The sequence below is a fragment of the Gallus gallus genome, chromosome 10, assembly GCF_016699485.2.
Source record: "Gallus gallus isolate bGalGal1 chromosome 10, bGalGal1.mat.broiler.GRCg7b, whole genome shotgun sequence".
Taxonomy (NCBI): Eukaryota; Metazoa; Chordata; class Aves; order Galliformes; family Phasianidae; genus Gallus; species Gallus gallus.
The window spans coordinates 10,226,578-10,253,059 of NC_052541.1; the positions used below are offsets into that span (position 1 = coordinate 10,226,578).

At 38.2% G+C, this 26,482-nt stretch overlaps 1 protein-coding gene across 1 annotated transcript in view; it reads right to left on the minus strand.

The window, feature by feature from the left end:
- The window catches only part of FBN1 (fibrillin 1), a 146,811-nt gene that overhangs the window by 30,375 nt on the left and 89,954 nt on the right, over positions 1-26,482 (minus strand). Inside the window, exons 24-42 of the mRNA XM_015291934.4 lie at positions 25,870-25,995; positions 24,841-25,065; positions 23,270-23,395; positions 23,047-23,175; positions 22,200-22,325; positions 21,937-22,062; positions 21,010-21,132; positions 16,648-16,773; positions 15,807-15,932; positions 7,472-7,594; positions 6,771-6,893; positions 5,531-5,656; positions 3,984-4,106; positions 3,252-3,374; positions 2,263-2,427; positions 1,794-1,862; positions 1,554-1,679; positions 1,249-1,371; positions 623-781 (exon numbers count right to left, since the gene is read on the minus strand). Of these exons, the coding sequence (XP_015147420.1) occupies positions 623-781; positions 1,249-1,371; positions 1,554-1,679; positions 1,794-1,862; positions 2,263-2,427; positions 3,252-3,374; positions 3,984-4,106; positions 5,531-5,656; positions 6,771-6,893; positions 7,472-7,594; positions 15,807-15,932; positions 16,648-16,773; positions 21,010-21,132; positions 21,937-22,062; positions 22,200-22,325; positions 23,047-23,175; positions 23,270-23,395; positions 24,841-25,065; positions 25,870-25,995 (2,493 nt within the window). The remainder of the gene's footprint in view (positions 1-622; positions 782-1,248; positions 1,372-1,553; positions 1,680-1,793; positions 1,863-2,262; positions 2,428-3,251; positions 3,375-3,983; positions 4,107-5,530; positions 5,657-6,770; positions 6,894-7,471; positions 7,595-15,806; positions 15,933-16,647; positions 16,774-21,009; positions 21,133-21,936; positions 22,063-22,199; positions 22,326-23,046; positions 23,176-23,269; positions 23,396-24,840; positions 25,066-25,869; positions 25,996-26,482) is intronic.

Consider the following 26,482-nt stretch of genomic DNA (forward strand, 5'->3'; position numbering starts at 1 on the left):
AAAAATCTGAGCCATAAGTTGGAAGTTATCCAATTGATTGTCTAGGAAGTTTGTTCCTGAAGCAAACCAACTCAAAACAGAATGGAAAGTCCTAGACTCAACTATTTGGTCTAAACCAATGTGGAGGTTTCCTGTATGCCCACACAACTCGTCTGGAAACTGCTACTATATATATTTATATATAGCTGCTTGACACAGATCATTCTCAGAAGAAACTGAGCTACTTCTGTAAACTCATGGTGAACAAAAAGGCCCCCTACAGCAATCAGGGCACAGCATGGCACACACAGTATTTGTTGGAGCAATGCAAGTCTTGTCCCTGCCTCAGTATGCCTCAAGTAATAGGCATGTGCAAAGAGGCAAATGAAGTCTCTCATACAGGGAAAATGTCACAGAGAAGGCATGCATGGCCCAGAAGTCTGCACACGCACCTCTCCAAAAGGGTGTAAACATACACCTTCATTGTGACTAGGGCTGATTCCATACAGATCAAAACTAATCACTTCATTTTAGACATATAAGACAAAAGTAATCCATCTCTTTTTCTAACAATATTACACCTGCTAATAATAAACATGTAACTAAAGCCTTTGCATTGCTTTGCAATGAGAAAAAAAAGTACCAGTGCTAGGGATGGGACACTGTTCACAAGGCTTATTCCATGCACGTCCAATGTTGTACGAACAGCAGCACATTTTCTTGGTCATATTAAAGAGTAGTTCGCCATCACAGGTTTGATTGTCAGCATAGTAATTTCTGTAGCATAGACTTCTTCTCATATCTGTAAAAATGAAAAAACAAAACAAAACAAAACCAAAGGACGATGCATTAGCAGCTCTTTTGGATGATGAAGAACCTGAAGGGTTTAGGAGCTACCTCCTTCATATATGTACTTTTTAGATGCCTGTCGAGTGGATGCTCTGGCACTGTAAAATACTACATTAAAATTTGTTCCTACAATATTTCTAGTTTAGTAATCACCTACAGAAGCTTTTAACTGAAAAGCTGAGGTGAAAACTGGAAGGAATGAACACAGAAAATATCAAATCAAAGGAATAGTTCTCATGAGATAATAAAAAACCTATTAAAAGTGATCTACCATAATTTAGGCAATAAAATTAATGAAAGAAGCTAGATCTTTTGTTCAGTTAACTCTCATATAACTACATTTGAGGAATAATTCTGGTTTGTGCCAGCTACAGCCCTGGCCCAAAGCATGAAGATAAAGCTTAAAAAAAACCTACATACCCATACAGTTGTTCCCTCCGTTGACTTGCATGTAATCAGGAGGACAGATGCAGGTGTAGTTTCCAACAGTATTGTAACATGTGCCAGGTCCACAAATGCCAGGTGTATCACACTCATTCACATCTAGAAGAGAACAAAAAGGCAGTGAGTGGCCACAGCAGCTTTCTCATTATGCTTCCAAGAACAAAAATATCTCAGCAATATCTAAGGTTCATTTTCAAGGAGAGATCAACTCTGCTACATGTTGATTTTTCATCATTTTATACAAATAAAAGCAGAAGAATAGGTAAGTGAATGCTACGTACCATCACATACTCGAGTCTCCTCATTCAAATAGTAACCTGATGGACATTGACACTGGAAGCTACCAAATGTATTAATACATTTTCCTCCTTGGCAGAGCCCAGGCAATTCTTGACATTCATCAATATCTGTTCAAACAAATTCACAGCCATTATCTCATTCACGCTGTTCCATGAAAAACAACACTCACTGAAGAGTTTCATAGTTTTAGATGTGTAAAAATAGGAAAATGTGAACATTACCCTCCAATATAACTGTAATAGGGTTTGGTCGGAATCCTTCTCCTCCAGGGCAAAGAATCTTATACTCAGCTGAAAACAAAATAGAGTTATGAATCTGCAATAGTAGAAACATTTTCAGCATAATTATCTTTGAAAATTAGTCAAATTATTGCAGGAGAATTTAAAGGTAAAGATACTAGGTAACCAGATATCAACATTAGGTTTTACAGCTGTTGTTCCATTTTGTAATGTCAAGTCTTTTATGTAATAGAATACATACACAAAAGCGATTATAATATTCTAAATATATAATCTTTTTAAAAGGCGTGTAAAAGTTTTGATTAACAGTGCTGAGGTTCTTCAGAAACCTCTTCCCTGCATGTATACAACAAATGATCACACCAGTACTTGAGTTACCTGGCTAAATTGGAAAAAGAAGACAAACAAAAAAAGATGTATTGTTAACTCTAACCAGGGAAAGCTGACTTACTTGTGTTCACAGATGGGCACTGTTCACAGGGAACTCCCCAAGCTCTGCCCAGGGAGCAGCAACAGGAAGCCTTAGAGACACCCACTCCAATCTCATTGCTGCAAAAGGTGCCACCATTATCTCCCCGAGTTTTAATGTCCAGGTAACAGTTGCCAGATCGTGTATCTATTTGGAATGCATATAATAACAAACATATTACACCAGATAAGAAAGCAAGTAACAAAAATATACCATGATAAACATGCCCTTAGAAAACCCTCTTCTCTTCTAGGACATCCAAATAAAGTAACTTGTATTGTCCACCAGGACCCAGCCCTCCTCTCGTAGATAGGACAGTGCTGCCCCATCTCTTTGCTTTGTTGGACTTTTCACAAAGTAGGGAATTTATTCAATATGACCAGGGGAAGTCCAGGCAGGCCTTTTCTCATTTTGATTTACATTGTCACCCACATTTGTACATCCTTTCCAGAATGAAAACATCTACACATTAGGAATTCTAAATACTTTTTAATTTTTTTAGCATCTCTATGCCCTCTTAAAATAAAAGCCAAAAAAATATCAGAGGAGTACCAAGCAGTTGGAGTCTAATACAAGAATTCTTCCATTGGTCATGAAAGCTGCATTTAGCCATGCTGCCCTCAATACTACAAGAGCATGAGAGGCTTTGTGCCACAACTTCTTTTGCCTGCTATCTTGGGTGGATGTTGGTTTAAGGTTGTTGTATTTTAAAACTGTCTCATGCCTGCTTTAAATTGTGGACACCTACAACAAACCCAGGGTGTTGGCCCTGGCAGCAAGGCACTGTTGGCATGCTACATCACTCTGGACATATTTCCACTGCACTATTAGAGCTTCTAAAGCCAAGGGCAGTGGGGTGAGAGTTTGTTTTAGCCCTCTTCCATGACCTAAAACTTTATCCCAAAACAGTCAGTCTTACAGCCTCTGTGGACAACTTCACTTGTTAATGAATGCAATGAGCAGTTCCTTACCAACACAGCCAACGCGGGTGGGATTCAGCTCAAAATCAGGAGGGCACTCGCATGTGTAACTACCAGCAGTATTGACACATGTGCCACTAATGCAGGTTGTGGGATCTGCACATTCATTAACATCTGCAAGAAAAAAACAGCAGGAGGTAAGCAAATGCACATGGACACTATCAATATATCAAATACCACATGCTGACCACCATAAATCCATTAGTTCTGAAGCACAAAGAAGCTTTAAAGTCCAAGAAGCTTTAAAATGAACACATACACTTTAGAAGTATAACACTAGCCTAAAATCAATTATTCATTGCACTCGGGAAAAAAGTGGAAACACAATCTATGAATTCGCATACAGTATTCAGAAATTCTTAAAGGAAAGCTACATAACAAGCTCATTGCTTAGGATACAGTACTGTGAATGGAAACTACAGGGCACAACACATCTCTGCCTGGAAGATGTGAACAGGCAGAACTGTTATCTTTGCTGTATTTCTTCTTTACTTAAGCCAATGTGAGGCTGACAAAGAATGGGAAAGAGCAGTGTAGAGCAGGCCACTAGTATCCTTTTGAGTACAGTAACCACTAACTTTTCCTTCTGTGCTATACAGTAGGGAAGGGTGCATTTTCCTTATATCCAGACTGATATGTATAGATTTTTAATAGAATTTCCTATGGAGTTGATAATAACACTAACAGAAAATTAAAAAGCATGCTGTTCAAAATCATCTTTACCTGTGCAATTACCACCACTTCTGTCCAACTCATAGCCCACTTCACACTCGCAACGGAAAAGTCCAGGAAGGTTATGACAAGTTCCATAGACACAGATGTTAGGAAGTGAGCACTCATCAATATCTGATGGAGAAATAGGAGGGGAAAAATATGAATTTTCTTTAACTTTTTAATACAGGTACAGGAAACTACAAAAAGGTTCAGAAAACACGAATCTGGAAGCCAACTGCTCCTGCGCGCTGTGTAAGATCAGAAAAAATAACATACAAGATTATTATTTGAGGCCTAAGTAACCTAATCCATAGCCTTTGTTTTGGGCAAAAGGCTCTTTCCAGTGTCACCAGAAGCCATGCCAGGAACAATCTGAGCTTATTAACAGGCTAACCTGACAACTAGCAAAATTAAACATGGCAGGAGATAAGCTTTAAAAATGAAGTTTCTTCTAAATCAGCAGCCATCTCCAGAAAGCAGGACTTTGGTGAAACAAAACTAAAAAACAACTTGGGCACAAGAGTGAATACTAATATTAAGGTTCCTTCATTTGACAGATTTTGAGTTTGGCACCTGGAGCTCACTTTTGTGTGCTCTTTGTCCAAATCTTTGTATCCAATTTAGCATTTAATGAATGCTGCACTGTGCAAAGAACAGCTAACTTGATATGATAAAAAGAAGAGTGTTTACAAAGAACCTTAAAATCCTGCATTTAGTGTGCACATCTGAGACATCCAGGATAGACTGTTTTAGCAACAGGAGTTAGACTCTATATAAGCTATTTAAAGTTAGCTAAAAGCTTTCTAAGTAAATTGTTGCATGAAACACTATGAAACCTAATATTGTTTTAGTTTACAGAAAAATTCAAGCTCATGAATTATTTCTCTCAGCGGATTACTTAAAATAATGCACAGAACACTTCTGGGGGGAAAAATCCTATTTATAGTGGTGCACTTATGAACTCCATCAAACAACAGTTCTTAATAGTATGTCAGATGATACGGCTGCTGCTTCTTAAGTGACTTAACTGATAAGTGCCACACAAAATGTGGATTTCAAATGTTACTATTGAATGCATGACCTTAATCAGACTGGCAACGTATTTAATTTGTTGGTTCTTTTTTTGTTAATCACGTTATATGCAAAGCTCTTACAAAAGGCTGGCAAACAGGTAAGTGACAAATCACTTTCAAAACAGTACAAAAACTTTCTGCAAAGCTTCAAATTCTGATTCTGCACATGGCAGAAGCCCTCAGAGCAGGTTCACTGTATTAGCTACGAAACCAGCGTTTTTCAGCTCCATGCACAAAGCCAAAATAACAACTTTTTCTGCTTAATTGTAATGAATAAAATGAAGAACTGTTTGCAAACTAACCAAGATGAAACGGCTGTTGACCACATCGTTTGGATCACCAATCACACCATAAATAACATGCAGTAAGATAGTCTCCAAAAAACTTTTCTCTCTATACAACAGGTCAACGAAGATGCAGGGGCTCATAATAAATATTATGGCAGAGTTTGCTGAGTGTTGTTCAAAGCTTAAGGAGAATTACCTTCACATGCTTTCCCATCCAGACTTGGCAAAAATCCCATATCACATTCACAGCGATATCCTCCTGGGGCATTGAGGCACTGCCCATTTTCACAGAGATTCAAGTTTTCTGAGCATTCATCCAGGTCTGTAAAAGGAAGAGAAATTGCCAGTTTACAGTAAACACAGTGTTCTCTACAACACTTGTTTCATCTACAGTATGCAGTGTTCACTGCATACTGATTTTAACAATTGCGCACATGCAGAAGAAACTATGAAGCTATTACATGAAACAGCTTGGTATATTTTCTACATTAGGAAAATGCAGCTTCTAATAAGAAACAAATTCAGCTAGAGGTACAGACTGCTAATGGAGCTACAGTTAACAGAAACTGGAGGCAGTACACATGGTCAAATTTAGACTCAGAACGAGCATATGAGTTTTATTATTGTTATGATTTCTATTACAGAAGGGCCTAGTGGCAGCAACAGAGATAAGAGGTTTACCGTAAAATGAACAGATAGAGTAATATGTGGTCTCTATGCCAAACAGAAAACACTAGCAAAGTGGCACTGAGGTGAAAATATCATCAAAAACAAACTGCAGTTAAATAGTTGAGAAAAACAGTCTTGGTAGTACTGGGTTACACAACTCTTCAGATGAAACTTTGATGAATTCAATGAAAACTTTCATTTTATGAAGAGAAAAAAGTGACTGCTTTAGACTAGGTATAATACACAGTATCTTTTGAGTTTTGGCAATTCATATGAACTAGAAGACAGTGAAGGATGACACTCAATAATAATTTCAAATCTTGAAAAGGTGGCTGCTTTAAGTCTGATATGGAATCATAGACTAACTTAGGTTATAAGGGACCATTTGAGGTCATTCTGGTCCAGCCTCTGCCATAAAGAAGATTAATTTTAAAATTAGATCAGATTGCTCACAGTTTTACCCAGCTGAGTTCCTAGTAATTCCAAAGATGGAGATTTTACAATCTCTTTGGGCACTTGTTACAGCTTAAATGCTATCCTCTGAAATAGCAACCAAATATTGGAAGCATCAGACTTAATACAACACAATCCTTGAAGTGACTCGCATTTTATATTCCAGTTAAATGGGAATTATGAGTACAAAATCACAGAGTTTACACTGTGAATATTAATTCACTGATATTTGTGTTTAAATTTTAATACCAATAAGTGTAAGTGCCAGGTGAATATTCAAGCATGGTACTTTTCTCATTCCCAAGAAAGCTCACCTGTACAAGTGAAGCCATCTCCAGTATAACCTTCTTTACACAGGCAGCGGTAAGAGCCCATTGTATTCTTGCAGTCAGCATGTGGGCTACACTTGTGGGTTCCATTGGAGCACTCATCCAGATCTTTAAAATAATGATAATTTTAAAAAAAGTAACATTAGTCAACAAAACAAAGCCAACTCAGCACAAATACACACTTCAAATAGCATATGGCAGACAGAACCTCTACTTAAAATAATCATCTCTATAGTAAAACCTACACATATGTGGAGCCATATGATTGGAAAAGCAGGCAGAACTTATTTGCAGCTCAGCAATGCAGTCTGACAAGGTAAGTGTGAATGAGGAAGCCACATGGAACCCCTTAGGCTAAGAACTTCTGGGTTACATCTTGTTTTCACAGGGAGTACTGAGAGACCTCTCACTGTCTCCCAAGAGCCACAAGCTGCTCTGAAGGACACACTGTCTCTCCCCACGGTCCAGTCCACTTCCACTGTTTCATAAGCCAAACATGAGGTAATGTTGATTTCAGTTACCATGGTAGAGAATTTGCCCTCCAACGGACTGTGTCAAATTGACCTAACAAGCAGGATAATCATTTCTCTTCTCAATTTGTAGGTGTAGTATTGTTTTATCCAGAGTTGCTGAGCTCCAGTGTTGATGAGACCTTAAAAATAAATACAAATGCATACAACTCTCACCTGTGCATTTGATACCGTTTCCAATCCAGCCAGAGCTGCAGCTACATTTGAAACTTCCTGGTATGTTTGTACAAACGGCATGTCTATCACAGTTATGGGCTCCAATTTCACACTCATTGATATCTGTAAACACAGAGATGTTTGAAGATGGATGGAACTTTCTCACAGACAGACTACTGATACAGTTATTTCTCAGGAAGAAGAACAAGAACACAAGTCAGCATTTCTTTACAATATGACATTTAAAAGTGACACAGAGGAGAAATAAAATTACAAAGAGCAAAGAAGCATGTAGTATGTTTCACATGTGCTGGCTTACTACCTATTTTTCTAGTAGGTATTTAAAGCAGTGTTTCTGCATTTCACTCCAACGTTTTTTTACAAGTAAGGAGGAAACAAGTAGCATAGTTTTTCCTCTTTTTCTAACCAGTACATTCACAAAGATGATGTGGACACAGCCTTTGGGAAGAAGAGGACTAGCAACTATAAAGATTACCACTACAGTTGTTGGGCATCCAGGGAGGCATGTCTGTCAAGCAGCTTTCCCATAGGTTATGGGTCAAACCTGGTGACTAAGAGCTGATGACATGAGGACCTGTGTTGCCTTGACAACTCAGAGACACCACTACAATTTACTGGCACATCACGAGAGCAGAGCTAAGTGTATGTGTGTGTGTGTGCATCTAAGACAACAGCATTCCCATCTGCCCATCCTGGGGTCCACAGAGAATGACTCAGGTGGCTCTGCAGTGCATGGTTCACGAAAAAGTCTCGGAGGAGACTACTGCACAGAGACTCCTGGAACATAGCACTCCCACGCTCCCTATAGGTATCTGCAAGGATGCTGATGAACACCAGCTGGGTACCATCTGCAAACTCCTAGGATCATCCCCAGACAGTTAATGAAGCCAGGTTCAGCTTTGCCAGATACTATGTGCAAGGTGGAGGATGGGCTCTATCACTGTATTTGATGTGATAGCTGATGGAGGCAAAGATTACCAGGCATGCAAGTTTATTAACACACAGTAAAAAAAAGGTTAACATCCTCATCCTTAGAGATACCAGGCAGCAAGCAATCCAAACTTTAATATAACACATTCAAGCCAGCACATTCTACTTGAATATTTGCTTTTTTACATTATTTTGATTCTCAGGCATTCTCTGGCAATGTCAAAATGTATAGACAGAAAAAAAAAAAAAACCAAACTGAACTCCACTCTTCCTTGTCTTAAAACGATATTAATGTTCCGTATAAGTACTTGGAGAATGTATAAACTCAAAGGCAAAGTTTTCAGAAATTACTACTGGTAACTAAAACAAATCCATCAGAAATTTTCTTCCACATCTGAGCTATGGATTTTACAGCGCTTTCTGTAACCAAGATCTAATTGTGCTTTACAAATATACATCTAGAATTCACATCAAACCACTTAATATTTTTATCAATTTTTCAGCACTCCCAGATGCCTTTGGTATTGCAGTAAACCAAAGCATAACGTTTTGTACAAAGCTGATGGAAATGGAAAACAATCACGTGAACTATGCATTATTCCATACATAAAAATCAAGCCCAGATCCCTTTTGGGAAGATGATTAAGAAAGGGTGTGAGCCATCAACCAGTTAGCAGCCACTGGGGTTCTTAGCCCCAAACCCTTAAACCATACCTACCGTAGTACCTAAAAGCAATTAGCTCCTTAGGGAGGGCAAGAGAGTGGAGCTACTGGGGAGAATGTCCAGATAAGATCTTAGTCATTTCCTTGATAGGCCTTACGTTTTCTGCCCACCCTTCTTTAGATGTAAGGCTTGATGTCCTTTTTTTATGCCCTACACATATATTCTGTCTTTTCACAAAAGCTACATGTTGCTCTGAGAAGCACATAACACGTTTCATCCTACTATCAAATTCTCGGGACCAGAAATTACCCAAACACACTGATTGCTTAAGTCTTTGTAGGGAAACTGCATCTAATCTTACTCCTCTGAGTTTTTTTTACTAAACAAGACACTGAATCAAAACTCCAGACATGAGTATTCCCATAATCGAATACTGAAGTCCAGATACAGATCTAAGTCTGGCAGCTGGAATCTACTACTAATGAATGCTGACTGCACCAACAAGATTGAAAACATACAAATGGGCACTTATTTTCAAAAAGTTAAAAAAAAAAAAAAAAAGTGTCAGGAGCAGATAATCTCAGAGAATATTTGCCTTCATCATGTGTAGAAACTCATATGCCGATAACATCACCCTAACAGGAAACTAGCGTCTGTTAAAAATCTTCAGGGTGGTCAGAAAAAAAAAACACTCTCATTTTGGCTTGGGCTGAAGGGAAAGACTAGAAGGAATTTCTAGAGGTCAGTTATAGTATAACATTGACATAAAAAAGCTGAGGCAAACACTCTATATTTTAACCTTTACATGATTTTTAAAACCAAACTGTTAAACCTCAGCTAACATTGTGATTGCTCTGCATTTGATTATTTGATGCTTTAAAACAATCACATGCTTCCTTATACCCTTTGAAGCACAACAAAACAACAAAAATCATCATCAGTCGAGATACTTCTGCCAAGAATTCTTCTAAACCGCCAGCAAACACAAACAGAAACTTGCATGCAACAGCTACGCCACAATGAAGTCATGTTCAGGCTCAATTTTAAGGCAATCTAAAAACAATTTGCAATTCTACATGAAGCGTCTCCATCCCATTTTGCACTGGTTCACTAACAGCTTGCACCCAAGAGTCTCCATTAATATCTCCCAGTGGAAGAGAAAGAAATTGCTGCACTTTCTCACAGCTTATGAGCTGAGCACCTTCCCCACCACCTTGTTCACCCGTCAGCTATCTGACACAAAGGCTAAAAGGCTTGGAATCTTCTGCGGGATGAAAGTTGTGAGCACAAATGTATATCCAAACAGAGGTATTTATAATGGGTTCAACTTTCTCAGATATCACCCACTGAAATGCCATTCCATTTGCTTTGATCAAAATCCTGAATTCCTTTTTAGCTTTTATCCACACAAAGAAAAAAAGCATGAAAAAAAAAAATCATTTCAGTGCTTTTTGCCTGGGTAAAGATCAAATGGGGGATGACAAATATATTTTCTAATATCATCTACCTTTAGAGGTATGCTGTAGGGATTATTTCATTGATGCATGAAAAGCTTTCATATATTCAGATGGAATCTGATTGAGGTATTTAACATACCATCACTAGCTTTGTCCCACATTTTACTTATTTTCAAATCTATCTGTATTTAACTCACTCATTATTTTACTGTAATCCCTATTCTCTCCTTTCATTGCACAGCTGAGGTATAAGCCTAAATTTATTGCACTGCAATAAGACCAAACACGGTCCTGTGTAAACGGGGCAGTGAAATCAATGGAATTTATGCCTGCTTATACTGGAGCTTAATATGGATTTATGTTGCCATAAGTATTGAATTATGACTTCACAGAACGAAAGAAAAAGGAGAAGTTGAGCTCTGCAGGGGAAAAATTAATACAACATAAATATCTTTAATAAGAGCAAGAGTCCAGCTTGTGCTGTCTGCATGGCAGTACAAACAGTACTACTCTTCAAATAGCTCCAACTCTTTTCACGCAATTGTTTGAAGAGTAAGGCATTACTCAGTATGAGTAAAGGTATCAAGACCCAAAGAGCACAGACGAGGATGCTACTCAGGACAGTGTTGAACACAAGGATGGCCTATTCCTATTGACTTCAGTGGGATTTTCATTAAAGAGTAAAAGAATGAGTCACTGATTTATATCAACCTTCTACTTCTGCCTCCAGAATGTGGCTGTGACAAGCCAAAGAAAATAAAGACATTCCAATCCAAGACTGACACTGCATCCTCAGCCAGTCCCACTGTGCCCCAGTCCTGCTGCACACATGTTCTCAGCTTTGTAATTGCACAACTCCCATTAATACTAAGGGAGTTGTCTGACTAGAACAGATGAGAATACGCATGATAAATAATATGCAGATCTGACATCATAACAATCCCAAGCACTATGGGGAAAAAAAAAAAAAAAAAATCAGTCACCCTATTTTGTTGGCTTCTTTAGTTCTCCTTTCTGGACAAATATTTTTTCTCTCAAGCCTTTGGCAATTAATAAAGCATCTCTGCCATTAATCACAGAGGCACAAGTTCTTAGGGCTCTGCATGTGCAGCAGAAATGCACACTTAACATAACCTGTTGTGTAGGCAAGTATGCTTGCAAACATGGCAATTGAATGCAAGACACAGACAGAATCTGCATGGAGAATCCCCATACAGTCTGCTAGTGGATCATTAAAAATCAGTCAGGGAGCAGTGCAAAGATAAATCACTTTATTCTCACTTGCACTCTGGAAACATCCAAAATCAGAGGAAATTCTATATTTGAACAGAGTGTGAGTAAACACTAAATCATGCCGTGACAATTTACACATCTGTCACAGCACATGAAGGCATCAAGGTACTTCGTGTACATTTTCTGTTCAGTTTCCCTGCGGATTCAATAGCCTGTAAGGTTTCTTAGCAAAGTGTGAATTTAGTCTCCGTCTATAAATTAGTGCTGCCTGTCAAGAATTATGCAAATCCCTTAAGCATTTTCTGGCTTTTTAATTTTTTTTGGCACTCTTTGCAGATCTGTGCATTCTATTCCACTGACGTTCCACTGGTATTTCAGGCCTGGGCCCAATTCCCACCAGGCCAGTCGTCTGATGGAAGTCACGAGGCATTTCCTCCTTCTGGGATGCTGCCCATGTAATCAGGTGAGTAAAGGGAGCCATGAAGGGGGGAATACTTTTCAGGAAGGAGAAGACCGTGAATTTCAGCTTAGTGCTCATTGTAACATAATGGGTAGAAACATATGGAAAATTTCTCTAGTCTAGCTCTATGCCTGTAAGATTGTTTTCTTCTTTGGGAATCACTCTTAGATTTCATTTAGCATACTGCACCACGAGTTCCTCTTGGAATTTCACAAGGGGTAGATCACTTCTTGCCTTACATCACCATCTTGGGGAGCAATATGTTGTTGCTGGACAGATGCCCACTCACAATACTCTCCTTCTGTAATACCCCCATTTGGCGGGCAACATCTTAACATTATCATTTTTTGATATTTGGCCTGATACAGCCTGCTCCCAGATTCATAATGGGAAATGTATGTGTTTCACTGATACCAGAATTCTCTTGTGCCATCAGACTGAAGCACAATGTACTACTAAGGGCAAGAAGTCAAAGGCAGGGGAGAGAAAGGCAAGCACATTGTACAAGTGTCACAGACCTACTTCTGAGGGCACATGACAGGGCTTACCCCTTCTTTTCACCTTATCAGGTATCTTTTATCTTTTTAGCTATGTTACCTTCAGTCATGTAAGTATTGAATAGTGTGCACTCACTTTATGATTATCATTACTGATGAATGACAGCAAGTAGCGTTAAACACCAAAGTGCCACCTCACCAAGGCCATAGCCATACACCTGCCTCCAGCCTTTCCCGACACAGTATCACCACAGCCCTCATGAAGTCATCAGGGCAGAAACCAGCCCCAGCTCTCCAATTCCAACAGCACACCGTGGAGAAGGCCAACTGACTATCTGATCATCTCTGGTTTTGATCTGATGAATGCCTTAGGCAACTTCAGCCCCCATGTTCCACTCATTCAGCTTGACTTTGTGAAGAGCACCCCAACATTAAGCATGTCCAAGCAGAGCTCCACTAGGAGCACACAGATCTAACTGGCAAAGATGGGTGGGGGCGAGTCAGAGAAAAATATTTTCCTCTGTGAAAGTATCAGAGCAAGGAAAGTTAGGACTCTGCATCAACAGTGAAATATTGCAAATTTACAGGCAATGCTCCAGAATGGTGATGAATCACAAAATGCAAATGCAAGTGCCAATACAGAATTTAATCTCTGCACAAACACATCAATACTTTTATTAACAGAAAAAGCAGAGAAATCTGTCATGAAACTCAGCAGTCTGGAACTGGGATAGAGGAAAGCTTGCAATCTTTTCTCTAGTGGCTATGTACCACTGCCTGCCCAGAAAAATCTAAAATGAACTGCTCTGTGTCAGTCGTGTCACAGTTTGCTTTGTGAATGGAAATTAAGCCATCTGTAGCACTTTACCTTAGAAACCTGAATTTACAATGTATAGTTGTGCATAAAATATTTTTAATTTTATATTTGTTACTAAGCTCAGTCCACATTCTTAGTGAGAACCAGGGAGGAGGGGGGAATAACATCTGTGTGGGATGGGAATGTAAGTCAGTGGGTGGATTCTGAATCCTGTTAAATGATTGGGGAAAAAAACATGTTTATTTGTTAAAATGGAAACAATCACTAATGACAAGGGAGATGAAGTATTTAGACAAAACTGTAATGGAACCCAGAGGATGTTATTTAGTTGTTCTCATGAAACAGAGAACCTCCCATTGAACACATTTTTGTAACTTTTTTCATGGGAGTTCCTAAAAACTGTGAATGCTTTTGATCTCTCTATAAGACAAGGATCAAGCCCTGGGGTCAAGGTGCTGTTGGTAGGGTCGCTCCAAAAGATGTCTTGAAAGATGCTTTCATGGGCTCCTTTACCTGAGTGTAGGAAATTCAGCTCTGATAACTAAGGCCATGCAAATATGATGTGTGGAATCCACAGGTTTTCACCAGTAAATCAGGCCTTTTGAAAGTCAGAATACAAGAACCTGCACACTGCAGATCCTGCAGTAGTACTTGTAACCTATGCTTTGGTCCCTACACACAGTCCCTTCAGCATGAAACTAGTCTAAGAAGGTCCTGCTCTGCTTCCTCCCTTCTCTGAAGAGTTAAATCCAAAAGATTTTGGTGATATGAGTATGGTCCCATCTCAGCTCTATCAGTGCAACTAATATTTCACCTTTTTTCCTTAGGCCTCTTTTGAATTACTGAAAACCTCTACAGCGTCTGCCATAATAAAGGTATCCTGGTGAGTACCATCCTCCCTGGGACACTGGCATTTGCCCAGGATAAGCAAAGGATGGGCTGCAGGAAAGGCAAATACATGGGAGGCAGTGGGAAAGACCCACATGGCAGACAGCATCCACCCAGAAGGCTGGGCTTGGCTGGGACCAGGAGGGAGGGATTTCCCTGCCTCTCTGTTAACAAAAAAAGTGTTTATTGGGACATTTGCTACTACCCAGAGCCACATGCTGCCAAAATTGTGGTTATTTCCAGGCACTTCCTCAGAAGCCATACCTCAGATTCCTCTCTTGCCTCCAGGACCTTTCTCTGCCTTTTGTCTTCTACTAGTTGCTTCATCTTCCCTGACTGCTCCTAACCATCAGTTATTATATTGGGAATGATAGTTGCGCCATGTGTAACTGATCAGCATGAGGGTTTTCAGGTCTAGAGAACTGAAGAGCTCCGCATAATTTAGGGTAGAAACAAAGAACAATGAAATATTGGTCTACAGGGTACAATTAGGTTTTCTTGGATTTAGATCAGTTCATATGTAAGTCAAAGGCAGCTGTTACTAATGCATAACTATTCATCCACAATCCAATATGCAACGTACAACTTCAGCTCTCGGATTGTTCTATGAGAGCTGTTAAAAACCAGCTTCTATACTTGGGGCACTTACAGAAGTATATTATTAACTCTGTACAATAAGAGCAGACCAAGAATAAAAGTTTGTCTCAAAAACATTGCCAGAAATGTGTTTACTCAAAGTCTACATTGAAAATTATATTAAACATATGTTTGTATTCATATTTTGGGCAAAGCTTAAGACTCTCAACACCTTGGCTTGAGACACTAGCACTAGGATTATTAATATCATGCCCTCTAACTCTGTGTATTTTAAGCTAATTTATGTTAGTTGGCAATATATTAACTAATCCAAATTCTGATTTTGCTCATATAATGCAGTTGGGTAGCTGTATTGTTGCCACTTTGCAAAAACTGAAAATATATTTTAGCACATATTTCAAATTATTTTTGTTTGCCAAAACAACACTTGGAACAGATACCTGTTGTTTGCACCCACAGCACACAATTAACTAATTTAAATCACTGTGGTCCTCAGTAGTCTTAAGTTACAGCCAGCGGCATTTTCTGTTCTATTAAACCAACAACAATGTGGTGAGCTCCTAGCAGCCATTTTATCACTCATTTCAGCAGAAGGTGCATCAGGCAGAATGCTGTGCCACCCAGGTTCAGCAGAGGAGAAGTTCAGCACATTTGGATAAGGATTGCAACATTTAAAGCAAATAAGTAAAAGAATCTCAGTAAGAGGAGAAAAAAAGGGGCTTGCAGAATCACAACTGTAACTAAAGGTTAGCTATTAACTTTAAAACATACCTGTGCAACCAGTCGTGCCTTTCTTGCCTGAATATCCCATATCACAATGGCAGATAAATGAGCCTTTTGTGTTCTCACAGGTTCCACTCAGACAAATGTTTGGATGTAGATCACATTCATTAACATCTAAAAAAACCATAATATTTATTAAATAAAATTCTTAGAAAGTGACTAGCAAAATCTCTGAGATACGATTCATTGAAAAATACTCAGAAGCATCACTACTGTCCAAAGAATGACTATGACTGTTTATTTATGTTTTCTATGTATATGCACATTTGTGTGAACAGTTACAGATATCTTTATATGCACACACAGGTGCATACATTATCCTGTTTTGCACAAACACCTTTCCAAAAAATATCCTCCATATTTTTTATTTAAATATGAAAATCTGGTTTGGATTCACTGTTATTCTACTTTATTCTTCCAAAGCACAGTACTTGCATACAGTTTGATTTAGTGACTAGTTTAAATCAGCACTGACAATTTAACATGCTAGAAAATTTCCAGTGTCACCCATCTGTATTTCCTCTCTACAAACCCTCTTTGATTTTAGCTGCATAAAATCTTATTGGAAGAGCACCCAGAGATACACTACTATAGCTCTCTATGTCTGCCTTTCCACTTGGTCTGGGAGTTTACAGGAGCACACAGAGATTACAACTGCATTTCATAAACACAGCTTGTGCACTGGAGCTCTTCCTATTTTCAGGTAGTCAAAACAAGAGCATGAGGGCAATATTCCGTAAGTATGATTGTATGACAACTTGGAAACAGCGCCTTAATAAATATTTTTTCCTTAGTTAAGGCAGATTGGAAAAGATGTATTTTCACTTACCTACACAAGTCTTCATGTCTTCAGATGCCATGAATCCATCATAGCAAAGGCACCTGTATTCTCCTGGGATGTTTGTGCATTGGCCTCCATCACAGATATTAGGATTGTCTTCACACTCGTCAATATCTGCAGGAAAAATTCAGATTAAAACATACCTTAGATAGGTTACCTTTATGCAGTGCAACCAGTCATAATCACGGCAAGCAAAAATTAAATGCTCTGGTAATCACAATTAAGATTGAATCCCTGTAAATAACTGAGTGGTATATTGCAAAATCCTCATGATGAGTAATCTTTCCTTCCTGGTAAAGTCAGTGGTAAACATCCCCCTCTGAATGCAAGAGGAGCGGGAACCAGATTTGTCAGTAGAAAAGTCATTAAGAGAAACAAAACAAAGAAAAAACAAAAACAGAGAAACAGAACCTTTGTCACACAACATGGCTACATGCAATTGGAGATTCCGAGATACAATCCATCGCTGTTGAAGTCAGTGGAAGCTCTGAAGTCAAATTCAGTGACAAAAATATCAGACTTCACAGAGCTTAAAAATGCTGTCTTATGTGCATATCTTGAGAGTGGTGACAAACTGAAAAACTGGGCAAACTGGAGTCAAGCCCATGATGGGAATAAGTACAGCACATATATTTAGTTCACTAAGAGATTTTATGTTTGCTTGTTTGGGGTTTTGGGGGGAGGTGGTAGGGAATGGTTTATTTTTTGTGTGTGTATGTGTGTGTATATATATATAAAATTATTATTTTATCTGTTTACTTATTAGCATTTCAGTTGACTGGCCAGCCCAGACACATATTTACATCTGCTAGCATGTAAGATGCTTTTTGAGTTCTTGAAAGTGGCCATCAGTGATGGAGGCCAACTGCAGAAGCAGACACTTTATTATATTAATGCAGCCATGCTAGTGTCTGGAGTCTTTCAAAGTCTCTGAGGCTATGTTAGTGTTCCTTGTAAAAATTTTAGAATCTCCCTGTGTCAGCACCAACATAGACCAGCAAGAACAAAAATCAGAAACTGTGTAGTGATTCCATGGGAAAAAAATCAGCACAAAAAGCACAAGATTCAGGAACCCCCTCTGAGAGAAAGGGTGTAACTCATTATCAGACTGGTCTATTGTGGATTGCAGTAATTATGCAGCTGCAGAAAATGAACTCACTTTAACTTAAAATATTATGTTCATTATTCTTCTATATTTCTAGCAGCTAGTGTTTTTGTGAATACACAGCTTCTGCAAGGAAGAAGGCTGACCCATCCTTGTTTATCTTAAAAGACCAAATAATGTTGGCATGGACATTAGCCTGGAAATGTTAATTTGGAATGGAATTTGAATTAACATGCAAAATTAAGCTCTAGAAATGGGGATAATAATGACAGAAATAAAGAACTTTATTTACTAACCTGTCACTGTATTGATTTCACAGTTGGGGGAAAATCATCTGACAAAGAACCTGTTGTTTCTCCTAATTGAGAGGATTATTTATGCATAACCTCACCAATTCAAACCTGACCTACTACTGAACTGAACAGCATTCTTACCAGCTCAATTATCAAGAAATGTATTCTGTAATGGCTTCTAGCTTTGTATGATGTTAAAAATAAAAGACGTGTTCACACAGAGTGCAAGCAGAAAATGTAAAAAAGGTATTTCACATACTCTGGTCACAGTGCTACTGAATCACGTACCTTGCACAAACATACAACATAAACAAATCAGACATTCTCTGCAAAGCAGAAAAACGTTGCAAAAAATATTTTTTCTTATTTTTTACTAACCTAAGGTAGAGACCAAAATTTCAACATGCAGACTGAATATTCACAATATATTTATATATGTAATTAATTTCTCTTCATGAGAAGAAGGCAGCATTTTTAGATACTTAAAGAGTGGTGAAGATGGCCCCTCACAGCTCTGGATATTTTCTTGGGTAGAGTTTGACTTGACATACAAAAGTGTCTGGCATTTCTGCCATCAGTACATGACATACATGAAGAGATAGCTGATATCTGGCTACACAAATGGTAGGAAAAAACCTCTGACCAAAATATAACCGTTATTTGTGCCCACAATTAACTGTATCTATAGTCTTTTCTGGATATGCTCAGAAAGATATGTAGTAATACCAAAAATCTGGTATTTCATCCTTCAAATCCCAAATATTGGCAGCATCTCTTATTAAAATTTCTTTCACTGTCATGATTTACATATTTTTTAAAAAACCTAAGCCAAATACAGTACACAGGAAATACCACTGTTTCTCTATAAATACAGGATTATAATGCTATGAATTGGCTTTAGAAACGAGGATGAAAACTAACTTTTAGATTTGGTATAGCATCCTGCTCTAGCACAGTAACCTGTTCTAGCATGACAACAGTAGCTCCCCACAGATGCAATCAGTTCTTGGGAGTGTTAGGCACCTATTTACTATACTTTGTGTTAAACACATGAACAGGCCTACAGATATCAGCAGGATTACGTAGACCTCCTTACACGTTGGCAATTGCATTCAAGCCTTTCTTAGAGGATAAAATGAAAATGAATAGCTAATAGCTATTAATGGCTGGCCTGTAAGTGAAATTTGATTTTTCAGGGTCCATGTAAGATATAGATATGCAAAATTTAACAACATCAGATGCTTCTACGTTCCTCTACCAGGTAAGACCTGACTATAAACCTTTAGGGACTTGTTTATCATCAAGTTAATGTGTAACAAAAACTCTGAGAACCCATGCTCTCCACTCAGCAAAGACAATTGTTCCCTTCCTTTTTAACTATGAAAAGATTATAATTTCCTATTCCAAAGTTTGTAGCTTAATAGGCAGGAAGATGTTCTGATCCACTCAATTCTCCACTCTATTCAAGGGGCAAGTAGGGCAAAACAGTGGATAACTATTTGTAGCCTGTAGACTTGAAATCCCTAAGACTTCCCAAGCACACACTTCTGTTATTCACTTCCTAGTCAAGCCAAGAAGAAGAAAACAGAAAAGTGTATCACAGGCCCCTGGCTCTGCATCTTCCCTTCCCTCTCATGTGCATACAATCTAGTCCTATCAAGTTTAGATTTTGGTTGAGGGACAATTTTGATCACATGGTTTTATTTTTTGCATTGAAAAGTTGTCCAAAACAGCAATGTTGATGTTTTTTGCATGGAATTGTCTTTACTAAAAACCTGACCTATCCTTGGTCACTAAACTAAACTGTCTCTAATTTAAGTATTGTATGTTTTTAAATACTTAATTTTCTAGAATTTTCTCATTGAACAAGGGTTGGATGCTTGCTGAAGATTGGCTACTTTACAACATTGTGACAGTGTAATCTTTCAATGGGGGGGAACTAAATGTAACTATAATTTAAAGGCTCTTTTATCCTTTGCAATTGTAGCAAGCAGCCTCAGGGTAAATTAGACCCTGGTCAGAGGTTTATAAATATTTACAAATTCTGAATGTGAGCTCTCTCTACTAATTCTGTATAGAAAACTCATCTGTTCAACTTGAAAGGCGATTCTATTCCAAGGGATTAACCCTGTTATATTTCTCATGCTCTTCAAGAAATTGGCAAACAGCTGGCAAATACATGTGCAGTAAGAAGTAAGAAAAGAGCAGAGAAGAAATATCTTTCCAGTAACCTATGTGGTAACTTTCCTGTAACCAAATAGACTTCACTTACTGGGACTATGAATCCCAAAGGAGAACACCCGGTTGATACAGAACTCTGACAATTTTCTCACCAATTCTGCTTAGAGTGCAAGAGAGCTGTTTCCTATGAAAGTTTAGGACTATTCAAATTTTAGTTTGTCTGAAAGTCACTCAGTTTTGAAGTATTGCAGGATATTTGCATTCAACTAAATAAAGATTAAAAATAGGATTTATTTTTGCTTGCTCAGGAGCAGATAACACACAATGACAGAACAGGATAAAATAGCCAATCTTATAGCACTTCTGCCAATTAGCCATCCAATATAACTATACTGTATACAAACGTGGCATTTTGACTTATGTTTATGGTGATGTTTTCCATTTTAGATTTTGATCTATTATAGCACCATAAGCGAAAAAACTTATCTGCTACCAAAAAAATCACAGCCTTTTGTTACCAAACTCACAATCAACTTGTACACTTACTGAAATTATGAACATCCAATTTCCTTCAAAGCAATTCAGCCTACAGTTGTCAAATTTTGACACTTTGGAGATCTTTACTTTAGAAACAGAACTTCACCTTCCATGCACTAATGACATTATTTTGACAATATTTTTAATAAAAGCTTGAAAAAAAAAATTAAAAGTTTCATTTAAAAAATACCAAAATGATCCACTACAGAAGAAAAGCTCCCAAAATCTCCTTACCTGTGCATGTCCTGTGGTCTGGCATGAGTGCAAATCCTTGTTTACAGCTACATTCATAGCTGCCCTCTGAGTTTGTACAGAAGTTCTCACAGCCACCATTCATTATGCTGCATTCATCAATATCTAAAATGAAGGAAATTACAATTAAAACCCACAATATTATTTACTTCAAAGCACATTCCATAGGCAGACTTGTGCTAGCTTTCCAGAACAGCAGCAATCTAGCTTCTACACTTGAATGTTCAAGGAGCTTGCAAAACTCAAGTGCTTACAGGCAAAACACAGAGGAAAAAATATGAGATTATCTGTCTGCATATACAAATACCTCTGAACTTCCCTTTACATATAAAGACATCATTGCTGGATTATCACAGTGTCATGAAGGTAACAAAAATTTTGTAAGGATTATCTACTAGGCAGAATTAAAGCCTGCCGATTTTTGCATGCATTTCCATTGCATAATAAAATGTAAGCAAATACAAGAGTGCATAACAGATTATTTAAACTAAATGTTATTTACAAAATGTGGCTTTCAGGAAGCAGTTACAGGAAAAGCTTCATATTTGAGATGATTGCAGATCAAAGTAGGAAAAATTCCATTGAGCCACATGATTCTACCCCATGGTCTTTCAAGAACACAGATTTATAATGAAATATAGAACTCAGGAGTTAACAAAATTTTCCCTCTTCATGATCAAAGTCTGAAGTGTTAGACCATTTAAAACTGTATTCAATTTTATGCACTGTGATTGATTTACTAGAAAAAGTAAGATATAGACAGTTAACTACAGCATTGTCGTAATTTTACTCCTCTCAGGAAATGGCTAGATTTTTGAATCACAGTTAAAAATGTCTTAACTACTAGAAATAATTATTTTTGTTTTATCTTTTCCATTCATAGACATTCTGAGTAGACTTTGTCCTCACCAATGCAGTGTAACTTGTCAGCTGTGGACTGATAACCAGGGTTGCAAGCACATTGGTACTTCCCAATCAGGTTGACACAATGTCCGTTTCGACACAGGTTGGTGCTTAGGTCACATTCATTAATGTCTGTTGCAAAAGAAAAGGACAAACACTTTTTAATGTGTGCATGGAAAGTATACTAAAGCAAACAAAATAAATGCCAGGGCAGCGCAATATCAGTATAAAGAATTGTGCACAATACTGATTTTGCCTCCATGCCTTACCTATACATGCAGAAATATTTGGTGAAATGTGGTGGCCTGGAGGACAATCACACCGAAAACTTCCCTCTGTGTTGATGCAGGTGCCACCTCGGCAGAGAAGGGGATTGCGCTGACACTCATCAATGTCTGTGGGGAGAAAGGAAGGCACATCACTGCAGGATCCAGCACTGCCACCACAGCAGCCCTCAATGCCTCAACATTGCAATTCTTGTGAGTGCACCTCTTTACCCAATCCCTTCTCAGGTAATGACCCTGCTGCCCTCCTAGGGGTCCAATCCACATACTGAGACAAGGCACAGGACTGCTCCATGTACCATACTCATGCAACCCCCGCATGCCACCTCCCACTGCCCTGCTGGGGCAGGAGATTACTACAGGCCAAGAAACATTCCCCTGTCTTGACTAAATCCATCTCTCCCCATAGTCTGCTGCCTCTCACAGCTCCATCAGCCCAGACTGACTCTGGAACCTTTGCTACAACTAGCTATCTCTTAAACCACAGTGCAGTATAAACAAACAAACAAAATAAGACTGCTTTTAAATTTTAATCTGCTTTAACCTGACAGTTCAGGATGATATCCCACTCACTGCACTGGGGACTCCTGGGTTAATTTTAACCTCCTAAAATCCTGACCCTTGCTCATTTATGCTTTGGCATCCTACAGAACTAGGGAACTCATGTTTAGGGTGGAAATCAAGTCAAATTTAAAATGAGCTTTAATAAGATTCAAAAATAAGAGGGATCTAAATTGAGGCACAATCAGGACTTTAAAATAACCCAAGTGCTTCACAGAAATAAACCTTACATAGGATACTACTGCACATCTGTGCCTAGAAAAAACCATACCCATGCAGTTCTTCATCATCATAAATCCACTTTCATAGCCTTCAAAACATTCACATTCGAAGTCCCCAGGAGTATTGACACAGATGCCTTGGCCACAAAGATCAGGAGAGATGCGGCATTCATCAATATCTGCAATACAAAACAACATCCACAGTATTTTCAAAGTAGTCCAATTTTTGCTTTTCCAAATCAAAGCTATGAAAGAGAGATCCATGCAGTTTACCTGTACAGTTCCTCTCTTCAGAATCAAGGGCAAATCCACTGTCACATCTGCATTTAAAACTGCCAATGGTGTTTCTGCATTTTCCATGAGTACACAGACTGGGGACCATTTTACATTCATTGATATCTATAAACGAAATTGAATGATATTAGGCATTTGACTGTATAGCGAGCCAGCAAAATGTCCGAAATGTTCCAAGGACAGGTTAGTAAAAATGTAAATTCTGCAGAAAGGAGCCAATCACAATTTACACATGCAGTTTATACCTCCCACAACATAGCAACAATCATTCATAAGGAACTATATCATTATCGTCTTTAACAATGGCTTTTGGAAGAGCTTTACAGGAAGGTAAGTATTCTTCATCTCACAGCATCTGTAAAGTAACAAATGTGCTAAAGAAGTCCTCTGTTCAGTGTAATGCTTTCTAGCGCTGCACCGATTTCCTGCTTCTTCCCCTTTAAGCCTTGAAACCTCAAAAAAGGAATGTCAGAGAAAGAGGAGACACAGGCCACGCAAGAACTTCGCAACGTATTCTCTTTAAAAAGCCACATTTCACAGTCCTTTTAGCTCCCTGTCTACATCTTTAATGATAAGGACATATGATATTATCACTTCTTGCGAAGACAGCGCACAAAAGAACAACGTTGACTTCAGAGGTCATTTGTTCTTATGATAGTGATCCCTCCTTTTGGGAACCTTGTAGGACACACTACATAAATTGATGCTGCCTTCTGCATAGACATTCTGCAATGCAACTGCCAGGGTCACTTTCTGTTATTAAACACTACTTACTCTTCCTTTGCTCTGCAGAATCTAATTGCAGCTCGCTGAAATCAACAATAAGATTTCAGCAGATGGAAGATCAAACCTACAAAGGGAACTTCCAGAAGAACTACTCTATCTGCTCGTTTCTGAGAAAAAATGTGACTATCATGAGTCACAGAAAATACGAGTGTAAGTAATAGCACGTCATACTTCTTCAAGTAAAATTAATAACTTAGCAATCATAACAAAACATAGTCCACAGTAAATTCAATTCTGCTGATTTGAGCTATCATGCTGGAAACATTTTTCTTTACTTCTCCTTGTAGCTCCACTAGAAATTACCAAAATTATTCACCCTTCCTTGCTTGCTCCACAGTAGAATTGAAATTATTGTATCTCGTGCAGGTAAGAAAGACTGCTCTTTCCATATGTCCAAAGCTGACTGTGCAGTTTGTTCCATTTCTTGTAGCACAAGGTGATAGCTTTTAAAGATATTTCATCAGCCAGAGATGTCATTATATGCATCACAGGAGGCAAAGTCATGCATAATTTAACCTCGCTAGCAGACAGAGATTTAGTATTTTGAGGCTGCAATGCCATACGGTTTTTAATGATCTGACACAGACTAAACAATCTTGTGTCTTATTCTGGCCTTATTTTCCATGAAACCTAATGGGATTTTAAAGTGTGCCTCAAGATAAATGAATTGCCTAGTTATATAAGCCCAAAGAATTTACCAAGAGAAGATCGAAAGGAAAAGCCAGCAGGATTTATTAGCAAAGAACCACAAACACATCACATACCTTTAGAGAAAGGTTTCCCAGTTATCTCTATCTTTGTAGAAAACCCAGCCCCTCGGGGACAAAGAGCTTCAAATTCAGGTGATCCCTTTAGAGGGCATTCCTCACACTCAAAGCCCCATGCTGCCCCCACTGAACAGCAGCAAGCATCCATTCGGTGTCGGCCTGGTATTTGTGCAGTACATTGCTCATCTTCATGTTGCAGGTAGCAACTCTCCAAGCGAATGTCTGTTGGGCAATTGAACAATATGTTGAGAGAGAAAGAGAAAATTTAGTTCACTGCAGAGGAATTCCTCTTCCAGATTCCCTTCACAAGACAATTTGCTCCATGTTTTTGAGGACTTAGGTAGAGTGCTGAGACTGCATAGGTCCTAACAGCAAAATATTAACAGTAAACTTGAAAACCAACAACTGAAATAAGGTTAAAGTTTTGTGTAAAATAGTGCTCAATACTTGGAGCATATTTTGGATAAAAATAATTGTTTTTAAGCATTCCAGCTTACTGTAACTATATAAAGCCCTTTAATCAATACAAGCTATACCTCATTATAAGACAAACGTTAGGCATTTGCTGTTATTAAGTGACAAAAGTGCTTTGGATGGACAGCATACAAAACTCAGATATTCTGTTGCACACCCCATTAAGATACAAGGTGTGGCTGGCTCCTCACAAGCCATGGTGCTGGTCCACAGTGGTCCCATCACCATCCTTCCAATCTTGTCAAATTTGGTGGGGATTATGATGAAGAGTGCTAAGAGCAAAGATCAGTTGTACAGATCTGTCAGATGAATAATTTTGAACCAAATCAATGCATTAAAATAGTCAGCAGATGGTGATGGACTTTTACCACTGCAATCTGTTCATATTCCAGTTGAATGGAGTTCATGTCCCTGACCAATTCTACTTGAAAATGACTTATGTCGACAAAAGTAACATTCCTTATTTGTAAGAAAACTAGCAGCAAAAATCTATTTGCTCACCATATAGATTTGCTTTTCCCTATTAGATCTGTAAACAGAATAGATACCTACCAAGACATGTCCGTCCAGAAGCATCTAAAGTCATTCCACTGGGGCACTGGCAAACAAACGATCCCAGGGTATTGACACACTGCCCATTGGTACAGACTCCAGGAAACACCTCACATTCATTTACATCTATTTCCAATCAAAATGTGATAAAAGTCATCACTAGCATGCTAAACATTCACAAATCAGAAAAAAAATAATGAACATTCTTATGTTTAAGATAAAATACAAAACCACAGAAGTTTATATGACCTGAAAAAATTGCAAATATTTATGATTTCCTATGCAAGTTAGAATCAACTAATTACAGAAAACAGCTGATGATTATAAATATTACATGTTGTTATTTGCTAATCCTACATGTATTGAAATGGAATTCAAAAATAACATCCTCCTCCTCCACAAAAATTAAAATAGTATCAATTTTTATTTTCACTGGTGTCCATATTTTTAACTCATATGGGCAAAGAAAGAAAAAGGCAAGTGCATAATGAGGTCATGCATTATTCTGACAAGATTTAGCTATGTTGCATTTTGTAATGTTTTTGAAATTTTTGCACTCATTGTTTCTGCCTCTTCAGGCACACTTCTGAATGTCTGGAAACTACAACACTGT